Source organism: Ischnura elegans, chromosome 8 (assembly GCF_921293095.1).
Source record: "Ischnura elegans chromosome 8, ioIscEleg1.1, whole genome shotgun sequence".
Taxonomy (NCBI): domain Eukaryota; kingdom Metazoa; phylum Arthropoda; class Insecta; order Odonata; family Coenagrionidae; genus Ischnura; species Ischnura elegans.
In genome coordinates, this window is record NC_060253.1 from 104,146,255 (window position 1) to 104,162,889 (window position 16,635).

Sequence of the window (16,635 nt, forward strand, 5' to 3'; positions counted from 1 at the left end):
TTCTTGCTGAGTAATATGCTTCTACCTGATGCAATAGATATTTTTAGGCGATATCAAACACTCAAAAACGTAATCAACGAGAAAACGGTGATAGTTTTGAATTTAATGAGATATAAATTCGACCTAATTGTCCAATGCTGAAGTACTTGATTCTATTATTAACCTCACCATAAAGATAGAACCACTTCTATCTCTTTCAGAATGGTCACCCCAGTTGACCGTAGCAACAAGATTTGTTCGCATAATCTTCCTCTCTCATCCCTATGACTCCATCTATTCGTCATCACAAATGGCTTTCATATTTCTACATTAATTTGAAGAAAGGAAAAAATGTCACCAAGCATAGCCATTGATAAAAAAGGGGATAAAAGCAGTTGGTAAAAAAGTAAAAAAATGCATTTCATCTTTCAAAGAGAAGATCGCTTGAAGTTATCTGACGAGAAGAAAGTCGTAAACTCAAAAGACCAGAGCTGTTTTGAGAAAAGGATAAAGAAAATGTCAAGGTTCATGAGGTCTTCCCACTAAACGCTTGTGACGTTACCATCACTATCGCAAAGATGACATCCTCACGTGATCAATATCTGCTCACATCTGCGACGGTATACTTCTATATAAGACCCGCGAATCAGTCGGCAAGGCAACACACAAACATATACTCCTTTGAGCGAGAGTTGTGATTCGACTGAGCCTTCAGGAATCGCAATCGAGATGAATTCGTTTCCTCTCCTCCCGATCGCCATTATGGTCACTTTCCCGCTGCTGTTGACTGCGGTGAGTGCTGGCGATCAGTGCGCCACTGCTTCGGAAAGCGGCCGCTACTTCACACTCTCCGTGGACCGCAAACTAGACGCCGCCACCGGAGACTGGATCCGCAGTTTCACGGCGCAGAACACGGACTCCGAGAAGCCGAGCGACGACATCGTGTTGCACGCGACACACAGCAATGTTCAGTGCGGAGGAAGGAACGTCGTGCGTCTAGAAGTGGTGGTCAGAGGTAGGCCAATCAAATCTCTTGCAGAAGTTTTCTCGGTTGTTTCACAGGGTCAAGGAATCCCCCAAGCATCAGTCAATATCCATAGAACATCCAGATAACATTGTCGGCGCTAACATATGACATCCGGGCAATGTCCAATTAAATGCGATTAACGCTGTATGGATATCTGTAATATATCCTAAGAACAGCGTTTCAGCGACGTCCAACAAGGGAAATAGAGCGGGGCTGGGCAAAATACAGGCCGAGCAGTATTTGAATTACAAAATACAAAATTCCTTTGACTTGAGTATTTGAAAAACAAGTTACAAAATAGTATCGAAATACCTTTTAAAATGCAAAATACATTTGTATGGAAACTAAGAGATATTAAAAAAATATATAAACCGCCAAACTCTATGCATAGTATATAGTGTAAGTTATACATAAACGTTATGGATAGTTGCAAACATGGAGGAAACGGTTCTTATGAAAACTAAGTTATCTCTGAAGCATAATGTTACGGAAGTTTTATCACAGCTACCTCAAATGTATTTTATAAATGTAATTGTTTCATTTTAGCACGGGAAAATACCTAAAATATTCGTGTCCTTTAGATAAACAATTTGGTTTTGCTATTCTCTTCCTTACAAAGAGGTGATATGAGGGTTTTTACTTGTTCTACAGTTAAGTTATAACTAGAGGGCTGCTTCTACTGGAGTGGTTACGTGCTATAGCAAGATTGCAATCTTTTTTAATCGTGTCTTTGAACAATGAAAACCGAACTGTAAAATTACAGATGAATCAATCAGTATTTATCCATGTCCAAAACCCTTTGAATATACACACATAGTAAGTGAAAATACGGGAATCCGGGACGTATTTTAAATTAGCAATTGAATAGCAAAAGAGCAGAGAAAATTAAGTTGTGGTCAGAGATAGGTCATCTTAGTAAACTGAATTCCTGATATTTTATCCATAAATTAATTGATCATTATTAGCGATTCTTACGATTTGCTATTTGATTTATGATTCCGCGGGCCATTCCTGAATTTATATTCGTACTTTCCTATCAAACTTTAATATTTTTAAAATATATAATATTTCCTTTCTAATCGGCATCATCATCTGCATTTAAATTACGGAATCAATATGTTAATCATATTTTTATTTTAAATAAACTTCTTTTTTGGGTGTATACCGCGTGTTTTCGTATCACTTGCACTGACGTTTCTCTTCGCCTGCTTGAGTATATCCGATTGTGTATCGGTTATGTCGATAGCTCCGCCATCGTTGAACATGTTGCTGAAGGTCAACAGTTCGACATTGTACTTATTGTTGTAAAGAGCCCTAGGGCGCGTTCCGTAGTTCACAGGCAGTACTGCTACTGCTGCTGCAAAACAACGGAAAGCAGTACTGCCACTAAAAGCAAGTCAGTGATTTCGGAACGGTGAACAGTAGCTGCCGTTGATAATGATCAACGCCAAATATATTATTTATCCAACTTGGAAATTGAATCATTGCAGCCCAGAGAAGTATTTTTTAATATCCATTGCAGTTGAGGAGATTCACGTAGGACTTTTAAAATTAAACGTACTTCAATCTCAGGTACCTGCAATCAGTGCGTAAACACAATCAAGAACAATTTGCAAAGCACCGATACAGGAATTAATTAGCTCTCTCTTAATATTCATGTTTGTAGCATATTTAAACGCAATACACGCTATACTTAACATTATATTTCGTACTTCATGCACTGGGACAAAACAATTAGCTAGTATCCTGAAACTTAAGCAGACGATAAAATACGTACTGTTAATAAGGTAGAAGAATAACCAATACAAACCAAATATTTCATATAGGTAATCAGACATTCATTTGCGCATAAATTGCCATTTTCTCATCCAATTCATATTTATAAGTAGAAATTATTTTTATTCTTAGTTTATTTATTTTTACTATTTAGTTCTTTTTCTTAGTTTACGTGAAGATATTAGGAATTATGTCCACTATATTCCATGTAATCGCATACTATGTGTTAATTTCACAAATCGATTGCTGTGTTCCAAAAACAGGCGAACATCGGCTTCCGTCTGTTTACTGCCGTTACTGCTGCTCTCGGCTTGCAGTAGCCACAGCAGGGAACGTCATCAAGCGACTGGCGTCATTGGTTACTGCACCGTAGTGTCAGTTGATTTCGGAACGTTTTGGCAGTACTGCCAGTGAATTTCGGAACGCGCCCTTCTAAAGTCCATAAATAACCTTTAATTTTACATTGTTCCCCAATCGATTCACTTGGATCGTACCCAAAAGATATTTAGATTGCTTGGATTTCATAAATTTCTCGCTTTGACCAAAGTCTGTGATGTGAAATCCAGATAATTTTACATCGATAGTTTTTGCACGCTTGTGGCAATACTTTCATTGATCACAAATGAATGGAATATCTAGTTTTTTAATTTCTTAAGAATAAATCAAGCTGAAAGTGATTTTATTATATACATTAGATACCTTAGAACTCTCTTCCAACGTCGATTAATTTAATCATCTTACCTACTTCATTTATGTCTAGTAGCAATGCACCAATCAAATAAAATGAGCGTAAAATCTTCTCTTGTATCATATGCACGAAAATCTATTTGTAATGGGCCGATGGCCTTAATTGTCCTTATTTAACACTTATGATATTTAACTTTATACTTATTGGCATCATGATATTAGGAATAAATGAAACATGGTATTATTTTTTGATAATATCGTATTTATTTACCTACAGAATTGAAGACCAACATGTCCTCCATGGAAAAATGGACCAGTTTGCTGAAGTTTCACAGAAGACATGGGAAAAATGTCGTACTGCTGGAGGATGGACGTACGGCTCAAAAACTGGAGTATGTATGGAATAGTAATGAAAACCCATTGCATCCGATTCACTTTATCTTTGTGGCTGAGTGGGCGTGTCTAAATCAAGTGTGGGAGGGTGCCTTTCGTGAAACTTCGGACACTGTCGGATGGCTTCGCTGATTGAAGAGGAGAAGAGTACTGAGTAGTACCAAGGAGGTTGTAAATATCTGGAGGGAGCACCACTAGTTTCGAGCGTGGAGTCAAGTGTGGCCGGAATGGGGGTGCTTGGGTAGGACAAGCCACGCCCACTTTGACCAAAACATTGACAATCCCATGAGGTCCAATGCTCAATATATGGCCATAATTCGTTACTACGTTAAAATAAACTATGGAGCGCACAATGAAAAACCTTTTTTTCTTACTTCATTGGTAGGATTCGCGAAGTTATGACTAGTGTTGCCGCCAGACGAGACGAGAATTGCGCGTCTCCTCTCAGTGACATTTTCCGCACTCAGGTATCGTCTCGATTTTCGTCTCGTGAGCCCCAGTCTCGTCTCGGTGTCGAATCTCGGACGAGACTCTTGTCTCGTCTCGTTACCCCCAAAGTAAATTTAGCACCATAAAAAGCTGTTTCATTTGCGTACTTAATCGATGAATCGGTATCTAGAAATAGGAAAGCCATCGATACAAATTTCAAATATATTTATTGATATGGACACCGATCAGGTTAATGCTCGTAAAATTATTGATTTTATTCATGCTTAATAAATAAACTCGTAGCATAAAACGAAAAAAATCTAAAAAGGGAATGTAGACAAAGATTTACTACAGAGAAATTCACAGAGGGCTTAAGAAAATAAACGTAAAGATAATGTTAACTCCACATTTAATTAAATCCCATCCCAGTGGCCGGATGAGATTTAGATGACTTTGCCTTTTTGCCATGCTATCATTCAATAGTTTAATTAGTTAATTTTCATGACATATGATCAGTATAGCTGAAAATTTTTGTAAACATGCGTAAAGCTATACCAAATACCAATAAAGGACATATATCTGTATTTCGAGACTTTCGAGAGTCTCGTGGAAGTGGTATCGTCTCGTCTCTTCAAAAAGTGGTCTTTCTCGAGTCTCATCTCTAATTCTACTAAACAGTCTCGTCTCGAGTCGCGTCTCGAAAACGAGACGAGAAGAGTTGTGACTCAAACATCTTTTCCTGGGGAAAAATTATTATCAATCACCACGGTTACGTTGTACAACCAGCTCAGTTGAAAATAAATTTTTACGAGAGTAACTATTCATTTACCTGCATTTGTACTGGTATTTAGTTTTATTATAGCCAACGGAAATCTAACAATTACAGTAATAAAGTATATTTTCAAGCGTATCCCCACCAAGAAAGTAGCTAGCAGACACAGAGTTTATACATGAATAGAAGTATCGCGAACGCAGAACAAAACGTAGCCACCTCAGAATATAAACCGGAGACTAAGTCTAAAAATTGTCAAACCAAGATGGCGAAATTTTGACAACGTTAAAAACTCGGAAACAGCGCCTCCAAATATTTATAACCTCGTTGAGTAGTACCTATAGAGAGGGACGGTACGAACTCAACGTTGCCAAATGTACTACATGGCCGACCTTACTTGGCAAAAAAACGCGTGATGCCCCGTTTAAACGGCGTTGATCGTTACATGCGTATAATTCTCCAAACGGCTTTCACCTAACACATGTATAGCCAACTTTACACCTGTGCTGCCCTCAGCGAGTCATATTGGAATTAATAAGGGACGCTCAAATTCCGTAAAGGGAATTCCGTTTTTAACGGCGTGATAATATGCAGCTGCATGCATTCATGTACATTTTTTGATTTGCTGCTTTTATTTGTTCCTGCATTTCGGCCTTTCACCCGAACCGCTAACGAATATGTTTTTTACGTCTATGTAGAGTTTAACTTTAACAGATTTCCTAAGATATGCTTATATAGACAGTGGAATCGAGAAAGAGGCGCAGTTAGGAATTAAGGGGGGTGGTCTGAATCTAGAAAACCCATGTTTTTTCTCATGGTCAAATATATGTGGCATGTCTACGTGTTGGTAAATCATCCACTTTATTTTTTCTTGCACCTGATGAAAAAACAAGCACTGTTGTACATCAGAAGGTTCTTGACTCAAGAAAATAAATCCGAATGTTTAGGTGAGAACTGGGCATGTTTACGCATGGGGTACGTTTCACAGTTAACTTTTCCCGCGACCGAGTTGTAACTAGCACGCCGTAAGTCATAATACTTTAATACAGCTCCCTGGGGGCTATTCTCGCGAGATCAGCCAACCATCAGTCTATCGTTGCGTAAACTTGCCCCAAGAAGGAGCTAAGTTTACGCAACAGACTGGGTCCTAAAAACAAATTTTTTAGAGCCAAAAACGCAAGTTGGCCGTGGACTGAGTGAATAAAATGTTAACTTTATTAACTGCTTTGTAAAATTAGAAAGTCTAAATTTTCCTAAGTTGAAACATAAAAATTATAAAAATTTTTGAAAAAAATCCACGTATACGTTTCGATTTAATGAAGAAAATTTCTTTCTAACAAGCCATTGTCATACTTATTTTTGCAGTTTTATTGATTTTTCGTATTTCATTAAAATAAGTCAAAACTATTAAAATCAGTACAGGTACTCTTTATTAATAAATCATGGAACTAAACTGTTCATTCATTGTTTAGGCTGTACGAAGATTGCCGTGTCAGCAAGTAATAATATTACTGAGGTGACCGACGCCGGCGGTCCAAATCCGAAGTCACGCTCACTGTCTTCTGATTAGCAAATGAGGTTGTCACCTGCCGAGTAAATTCACTAACCGCTGAGCCGCAAAGATAAATTGACCCTTTTATAGCTCGTTTAGGATGGAGTTGGACTTTTGGAATTGGGATCCTACTGATAATTCTAAATATTCAATGCGACAGATGAGAAATCCCCACTGGGGCATTTGACGAGTAAATTTGAATAAGTAATTAATTTTTCTCCCTCCTTTCATGCTATACTAATGGTTATTCATTCTTCGCGCACAGCCCAGATGACTCACTCAATGCAGTTACCTTTACAAACAGACCTCTGAGGAACGATGAAATGTTTGAAGTAAGATTGGAAAAGAAAATTAAGAAGACCAACCACGTTTTGGGTATTGGGGTGGTGACGTACTCTCCCGAGGACGTCGAGATACTACCGGAGATGCACCGCAGGTAAGAAAAGGGATTTAAAAGAATTTTATTTTTCATAATATTTGTTTTTATACGCATAGAAATAAATTAGAAATTATTATGCTGCATTCGTTGCCAACCCATTATAATGACAATGAAATTCATAAAATTAAGGTTTAAAAACCTTCTATAAAACAAAATATAGCTCCACATGTGATGCTGCAAATGAAGTCGTTGTTGTTAGCAGGAGCTTTCACTGTTCCTTCGACTCCATACTCCTCATTCTCCCTTACTGGATGAAGCTGCATCGGGAACGTAAGGAATGCGTCCTTTTAAGCTGGTCCTTGCTCCTCGGACAGGGAGGTTCTCTTATTTCAGACCGTGATTTTTAGGAATCAACCCGATGCGTGATTGATAGGCCCCTCGTCTTCACAGCCGTGTCTCGGTTATAGTCGCACCACATTAGGGCATAGACTTCGCCAAACACTCACATCAATCTGTCTTTTTTTATCACGCGCACAACCTTTTCTATTCCCCTTCTTGGGGTGAGGTAACACAAAAGAGGGAGGGGGAACACGTTATGCAACGGGAAAAACCCGAGTTCCCGTCCTCCAAAACACACTCACACAACACTCATAACTTTATATATTCGTCAGTCATCCCATCCCTACTTACGCACAGACACTTTCCTCCACGGGCCGTGGTCTGGGGTTGGGCAATTTTATCGGAAAGGAGCGGGTAGGGAATGAATGCGCCGATTTTGGTGGCACAGCTTGATGGTGTTTGAATCATTACATTACGTACTTAACATTCGCACATGGCCGAAATCCAGAACCTACTTTGAATTATTTTTAATAAATCGTTACAATTTATGCTGAAGCTGAGCGATCAATGCGTATGTTAATTATCGAAAATGGCCGCCGATACTGCCTCTGAAGACCTAAAAGTAGGGTTATAATGCATCTTCATCTAAATCAGATCTTTAATGAAAACATTTTTATTCGAATGCTAATCAGCGTGTGGGAGAAATTTTAGTTGCCAGATAATGTTCGGAAGGACAAACAAACATACACGAAAGTAATTTTATTTAAACGCGGTAAAATTAAATGCAATCATCAACTAGCTTAAGCTAAATCACAAAAATATTATTTTCCACAGGAATGAAACGTGGATAATGCATCATGCTAACCTCTATGGGAATAATAAAAACCTCAAAAGTAACATTGGAAAAAATCTGGACACTTTAGAGGTATGTAATTTTATTTATTAATAATATACGTAAGAAAAATCAGCTCCTCTTTATACAATATTTCTGGGCCAGAGGACCGCTCTGTGGTGCCATTAATTGTAAATGAGGTTCCACGGCAGTAGGTTGATGACAATCGGTCGACGCCAATAGATCGAAGTGGATAATGGTCTGTCGTAATTGGATAAAAAATGGACAAAGGAAGTCGAAATATGAAGAAGAATACCTTAAACGCCTGACCGTCAATCTGCCTATGATTGATATCGATTTTCTGTTGTCAAGTAAATTAACAAGTGATGTCTATTGTCTCCTTTCAACTAATTATTAGTAATATATAGCTTAGTGCATGTTTAGTGAAAATAATCACTCCTTACCAAGAACCGTAGATGTATCATCGTCAACATATATCTCCTAGATACCATTCCAGTTTTGCTTGTCGACTTATCTATAGTCGACCATTCTATAGTCAACCTATTTGCTCCGTGTCTCTGTTACTTACGATCCGAATGCACTTCTACGCGTAGGAATGTCAGAGGGCACTTATCACGACAACATAATCGCCTTCGACCTGTCGGCGTCGACTTTTTGTCGTTGACCTTATTGTCGCCGGCCTTTATTCATGGTAAAGTCCTCCGATTGGCCGCGAGTTAGCACTGTTACCGGATACCTTGGGTACTCCTTGATCTCCGGCAGGGAGAGTATTCGAGGTCATGAGTTTTCCAGAGCATCTGACAACACTGCAAACTCGCGGCCAATCGAAGCGCTTGTGTCACAGTTTCTGTAGTTTTTAAATAGTTCGTTTTCGATCTAAACATCACTGGTAGTTTTCATTGTTGCTGGTCTCAGCTATCCAGAGTCACACAATTCTCATTCACCCTCTCTATCTCATTTTTTGTTTATTGTCTTATGAAATTATTATGTCAATATTACCTCACTTTATAAATATAAACTAATTTTCCCTCAACCCCAACCAGTTTCATGTAAAAACCCAGAAAACAAATAGTTTGGGGAAATACGATCCGTGAATCATGTTCTCTCTTATGCTGCAATGTTCAGAAGTCATCGCCGCACTGCGGACGCTTTTGGAAGTCGATTAAGATGCGGCCTCGCTGGGACGGGACGTATTGCAGCCTCCTCTGTTCCAGTTACCTTGTCAAAGACCATCCCCACCAATTTTCAGCTTCTTAACTATTTTTCCAAAGTTAAGCAAAATTTGCGCTAATATTTACAAACTGGTAGTTATTCTGTAGCATCTCATAGTGTTTTGATCACGAATATACATTAAAGAATTCTTAATTTGGCCGCTAGAATGGTTGTCGCTCCACATGTATGAAAATTAGATTTCAAAATCGCCACGCGCGTTCATCTATTTCGAAGTAGTTAATACATAACTGATAGAATAAATCATGTAAACCAGACATTTAATGCTTGAGAAACTATTGTCTGCTAAAAAAGACCACTTCCACAACGATTAATGGCGTAAGTCACACTGAGCGATATACAGCTGTCTACAATTGGCGCCGACGAATAAAATGCGTCGGACAATTGATTTAACGTTCAATCGTCTTATTCTTGATTCCCTTTTAATGGAATCCCCTTGGTTTTGATCTTCAGGTCAACGACAGGGTCGGAGTGATGCGGCGTACGAACGGCGAGCTTCACTTTTTCATCAATGGCGTCGACCAGGGTTCGGCCGCAGTTGTTCCAGAGGGCGTTTACGGGATAATGGAGGTTTGGCACGATGCCAACAGGGTGCGCATCGTATACTGATCGACCAGAGCACAGTCGATAATAGTTCCCAACTATCACATTTTGCAAACGGGTCTTAATGCTGTGCATTAAAGAATAAGCTACATTTTCATACCATGGTTTCCAGATCGCAGAATGATGTACAAATCATTTTCAATAAAAATCGTCATCAAGAGCCATTAATCCAAATTTTGGTTTAACTAAGTTCTACTAGTCCGCTTAATCCTCCTCCATTCTCCGCATTGGCGGATACAGCAAGGGGAAAAGGGGGCAGCTGCCCACCCCCCTAGAAGTAAAAATTATTAATGTCTCTAAGGAAAATAATTCTTTTTCAAGCAAATAATGTTGAAAACCAATAAAGAGCTCTTGCAGTTTCCTTAAAATGTTGATTGCTTTCACCTTTTCCCATGCCTAAATATTACCTAAAACTTGAACAAGCATGGCTAACCTCCCATACCCTTGTTTTGATATTGTGTACGCTCTTGATTCTCTGATCGAATGATGTTGCATTATCTACACTATTCTTCTGCTTTATATTTGCATCGCATGTAGCGGTGGATCCTGAATTAGGTAAGCGGGGGGGCTTATTGAGGGGTAACCTCCCGGCAGTAGTGGAGGTCCGAACAAAATATCCATTATTTATAATGTCTAATGGATACCCAATTTGGGGTCCTCTCTGGATCTGCGACTGAATGGTAACATACCTTGAGCTTGTAAAATAGGCTCCACGTTTAGAGCTAATTTGTATTTTAATTCGTTTGAGTCTACATCTACATCTACATAATACCCTGCGAGCCACCTCTAGGGTGTTTGGCAGGGGGTGATCAATCACCAGCATGCAGCATGCATTTGGACTCCCACTTGCACACCACACCGTCCAAAAAATGTCCCGTATAATAACAAACTATGCTACTATATGCTGTTAGAAATAATAATTGAATTAAGAAACATGCATTAAGTTTTACATGGGTTAGTAGGCTACACTACAAGTCATGCAATCTAATTACGAGTTCTATTGCTGTCGTTATAATCTCTAATTGATCGTGGAAAAAATGGCATTCGGAATCTGTCTGTTCTATAATCTATCTCTCTTATTTTATTTATATGATTCGATCTTCCGTAGTATGTTGGCGTCCGTAAGATATGGTTAACATCGTTAGAAAAGACACTGCCCTTGAATTTATCTAAAAGGTTTAGTCTATTTTTCAATCTACGGTCCGACAGAGATTCCCATCCGAGTTTTTCTAAAAGGACAGTTACACTAACAAGACTATCGTAACGACCTTTCACATACCTGGCAGGTCTTCTTTGCACGCGTTCTAACTCTGTTATTAAGCCTTTTTCATTAGCGTCCCAAACACTGGAAGCGTATTCCAAATGTGGTCTAACGAGGGAAAAGTAGCTAATTTCTCTCACTTTGTCGTCGCACTTTCCTAGTATTCTTTTGACAAAACCCATTTTACGATTAGCTTGACCGGTTATTTCTCGAATATGTTTATTCCACGATAGATCATTATTGAGTATAACTCCTAGATATTTCACGGATTCAACAGTCTCTAATTGGGTACCGTGAATTATATAGCTACGTTGTAGGGAGTTGTTCTTCTTCCAGAAATTCATTACGATGCATTTTTCCAAATTTAATTCTAACTGCCAAGCATCGCACCAAGCTTGGATAGCAGCAAGGTCATTCGTTAGTTCATGTATATCTTTGCTGGAACGGATTTCTCTGTAAACTACAGCGTCGTCTGCAAATAATCGTAACTTACTCTGCACTACTTCGCCAATGTCGTTTATATAAAGAAGGAATAGGAGTGGGCCAATGACACTACCCTGAGGAACGCCAGAAGTGACTCTAACCTCATTGGAGACTGCACCGTCTAATACTACTCTTTGGACGCGGTCGCTCAAAAATTCTCTAATCCGGGAAATGACATCTTCGTCTAGACCATAAGATTTCAGTTTTATTATTAACTTTCCGTGGGGAACTTTATCAAATGCCTTTTTGAAATCAAGAAAAATCGAGTCTACTGGAATTTTGTCTTCCCCGGAGACTAAAATATCGTGGGCGAAAAGCGTTAACTGAGTTTCGCACGATCTGCTTTTCCTGAATCCATGTTGAGTTGCCATTAATAAGTTTTGCGCGTCTAGGTGTTTCATTACCGAGCTGACTACGATGTGTTCAAGGACTTTGCAAGAGGTGGACGTTAAAGATATCGGCCTGTAATTAGATGGCTGTTCCTTGTCTCCACTTTTAAATATTGGCGTTACATAAGCAATTTTCCAGTCATTAGGTACTTCGTGTTGCTTGATGGATTTACTGAATATTAACTGCAAGTAGGGGGAAATTTCTGAGACTAGTTCTTTATATACGCGAGAAGGGATTTCGTCTGGACCAGGTGATTTATTTGGACTAAGCGATTTCAATATATTTTCTATTCCGAGCGTACTAATGTCAATAGCTGGCATCTTATGTATACAGGGATTGTTATCGGTCTCGGGTGAGTTCTCGGAAGGCTCGGTGAACACGCTCTTGAAGTAGGAATTTAATAAATTAGCTTTATCGTAACTGCTTGTCAATACATCTCCATTGTCGTTTCTCAGCGAACATACGGTAGATCGTTTATCTTGAACTTCCCTAACATATGACCAAAATGCTTTTGGGTTATCCTGTAACTGCTCTACTAGTGTTTTTATTTTAAAATTCGTGAACGCATTCCTGAACGCTTCCTTCGTGGCGGCTTTAGTCATCCTATATTTTTTAATTATTAGCTCGCGTTCATTAGCGGATAAATCCGAGCTGACTTTTTTCATTTTAGCATGACACGCTCTCTGTCGCCTCAATGATTTTCTCACTTCCGCGTCGTACCATCTCGGTTCGCTGCCTTCTTTTACTGTTTTACTAGGGATGTAGCTATTTATTCCCGAAGTTACGAGCGAAAGAAAAGCTTTCCAAGTATTCTCTACATTTAACTTTAATACTGATTCTTGAAACTCGGGGAAAGCATTTTTCAGATGATTCTTAAATCCATCAAAATCAGCTCTTTGAAAAATGAAAACTTTACGCTCTTTTTTAAAATTTACAGCGGTATTTAGAGAAAACTTTGCAGTTACAACCCTATGGTCACTTATTTCTTCGACAGTGCCAACGTTTATTACCTGATGTGTTATATTTGTTGCTAATAAATCAAGAATACTTTCTCCTCTGTTTGGTGCGGATGCTATTTGAAACAATGCATTAGATGTAAAAGTGTGTAATAAAGCCTCGCAGATCACTTTATCCCTCCCACCAGGAATGAAGCTATAAGTCTCCCAATCAATAGAAGGTACGTTGAAATCTCCACCTACAATCAAGTTTCTTTCAGGATACTTGGATCCCACGCTGTATATTTGATTTCGAAAATCCAACATTGACGTTATATCTGAGTTAGGTGGTCTGTAATACGAACATAGTAAAATAGTTTTGAATTTTGGACATTTAATTAAACACCACACAGATTCAACGCTGTTCTCAGTTACGGTTATCGCTTGGCTGACGATTGAATTCTTTACAGCTATAAAAACTCCGCCCTCAACTCGATTAATTCTATCTTTCCGATAAACAGTGAACGATTTTGGGAAGATCTCATTGTCTGAATCATCATCTGTTAGCCAACTTTCTGTTCCAAAAATGACGTTACACTTCGTACTATGAATTAAATGGTGGAATTCGGGAATCTTATTTCTTAAACTACGGCAATTAACCACAGCCACGATTAAAACTTCGGAACTAGTATTATTGCGATTCGGGAATAATTCTAATTTGCTTTTGTCGAATAGACTATCCACAGGCTCTATACCGCTGATAAATGGAAATGCATGTGTTATTGTCTCACTATTAAAATTACTTGAGCCTTGACTGCCTTTGAAAGTATTGCTCGACTGACGCTTCTCGTGATTAAAAGTAATACCTGTATTATTGTAAATTGGTAATGCTGATTCTGAAAAGCTGATTTTTCTTTCTACTACTCTGTTCTCATTTCTGGAAGAATTTTTGTCTGTGAAAAGTTTTGAACTTACCCCTTTATTTTTTAACCCACTAATATATCTACACTCTGCCCTACTCTCTACTCTAAAAAAGACCTACAGTGCTCAAATATGCTACTTGCTACACGACTAGCCGACTCGGCCGTGTAATGGACTCCCGAACGGTTCAAAGGGATCCGATACGATCGGATTGCCGGCCTAAGGTCCACGAAGGAGGCTCCGATGTCCGCGCAGAAACGACGAAGCCTCTGGTTTATGCCTTCCACTCGGCTCCAAACCAGAGAACCACGATCGATCCTCGGGACAAGACTGCAAATCGAAAGCTCTATGCCGACCCCAATGGTCCCACCCACCCGCTTCACTTCGGCATTCAGATCCCGGAGGGAATCTAGAATTTCCTCAGATCCACGGAAGGTGGCATCATTGACGCCGATATGAGCTACACCCCACAGTCTGGAGCACTTCGTGCCCCGTACCGCCGCACCAACCGCCTGCGTCACCTGAGGAACACCGCCACTAGGGATGCACCATGATGTTACACTGTCGCTTACACCCTCGCGGTCTGACCTCTCCCGTAACGGGACCATCACACGACGGGCATTGCTACTCCCTAACACTATGATCCCATCCTTCCCACTCTGACACCTCTTCCTAGGAGCCGGTTTCGGGGTAGGAGTAGGTACGTCAGGCACCTCGGAGTTTCCATCCGACAGCAACTGGTACCTGTTCGAGACGGGGATGGGATTTGCCTCAGCATCCCCCAAACCCCGTCTTAGAGTGACACTACCACCGTCCCTCCGAGACACGACCCTCCAAACCTCAGATTTACGGGGTGACGTGACCCCGTCATCGAGAGATGGACCTCGAGGAAGGCTCTCGATCGACCAGCCGCTATTTGCAATCGGGCGAACCCGTGCACCCCCTGTGGCACGGCGACCTTTCGTAGAACCACCCCTAGGACCATTCCCCTCAGCGGTATCAGCCACCCATTCAAACTGGGCCCGAAGTTCCCGCACCATCGTCTCCAACGCGGTAATGCGGTCTCAGAGAGCCTAGCATTCACCGGCGTTTTCAACTCCGACAACGGGTGACCTATTCGAAGGCATCCTATCGCTATCGCAACTTTGGATATCAGAAAAGCTAACCTGACGGGAGATACGCTTAAAAAATGAGTAGGTAAATATATCGCAAATTATTACTAAATACTCTTGTGCAAAGTGGCAACCTCCAAAAATGTCGAATTTATTCAGACTTTGTTTCGACCTCTTTAGCCCCCTGAATCCGACACTGGTCACCTGGTCGATGTATCGCATCTGCGGCCTACCTTTTGATGTTCTTCGCTTTGACCTGTCCTCGATGACAATTTTCAGTATTGCATCGCAACTCGCTATGCTGCCGACTAAAGTTTCCGATCTTCAATCTACGGAAAATCGCAGGATTTCTCTTCTTCATAGGGAAATCTTTCCTTTCTGTAGATACATTAAATTATGCTTTCGTTGGTAGTGACCCACGTCGCCCCAATGACGGCGTTGAGATTTACCAATCCTACTACTCCTTCCATTCTTATCCTTTCCCTGTAGGCGTCATGTCGTCGGGCTCTCATCGCGGCTGCGGCGCCTCCTGTCCAGGGACGCCGACTTACGAAAAATATTGGGGGGACCCAACCGGGGATCTTGGTCCGGGAAATTTTATAGGTAGTGAGTTATAGGTTTTTTCTAAGTACTTTAGAAGAGTCATGATCAACATTAGAACCCTGATAACTCGAATCTCGATATCTGGACACTACGGGGAAAATCAACAATCCTGACTCATGTTTTCCTCGCACTCATAGCGAATTATTGAGGGGGCTCGAGCCCCCTCAAGCCCCATGGAGTCGGCGCCACTGCTCCTGTCTTTTACTTCCAGATGTGTGCGAGTGATAAGTCTCGCACTAAAAGTAGACGTAGACGTCTCCCACTTCAATCTAAAATTGGGGGCTTAAGGGAACCTTGTCTCACACTGATTGGTACAATTATAAATGCCGAACATTTTGCTGCACATGAACTTCTCCTCCTATGTTTTTCCATCATAACGCTATTGATATTCGGCTAACAGAGTAATACTGGCATAGTGTTGACTGATTATCGTTTCACACGAACAAATTCACTAACGCAACAGATAATCTCTAATCAACCAGCACACCTATCATAGTGTTGGCACTTGGAATCCTTTCCGGATGCCAATAATCTTACCTGATGCAACAGATATTTTTTAGGCGATATAAATTACTCAAAAACGCAATCAAAAAGAATGCGGTGATAGTTTTAAATTTATTGAGTTAGAATATGACCATATTATAAAATTATGAGGTACTCGATTTTACTGTTTACCTCATCATAAAATAGAACACATTTTATCATTTTTTCAACTGCTGGTACCTAGTCATCTTAGAAACCGTAACTGAAATATTTTTGAAGATATTTTTCTTTTAAACTCTCCATATTTCCCTGTATTTTCATCGCAAATGGCTTTGATATTTCCTCATTAATTAAAAAAGGAAAAATGTGGCATCAAGATTATGTGAGATTAAATGTGGCATAGTTTTCAATAAATAGAGGGGGTAAAA

General features: G+C 40.0%; 1 protein-coding gene across 1 annotated transcript; it reads left to right on the forward strand.

Moving 5' to 3' along the window:
• Positions 1-636: 636 nt before the first annotated feature.
• On the forward strand, positions 637-10,152 carry LOC124164215 (neuralized-like protein 4). Its single transcript, XM_046541447.1, has 5 exons — positions 637-994; positions 3,747-3,861; positions 6,881-7,051; positions 8,168-8,258; positions 9,870-10,152. Exons 1-5 carry the CDS (start codon positions 709-711, stop codon positions 10,023-10,025), a joined length of 819 nt encoding a protein of 272 aa, XP_046397403.1. The 5' UTR covers positions 637-708; the 3' UTR covers positions 10,026-10,152.
• Positions 10,153-16,635: the final 6,483 nt, after the last annotated feature.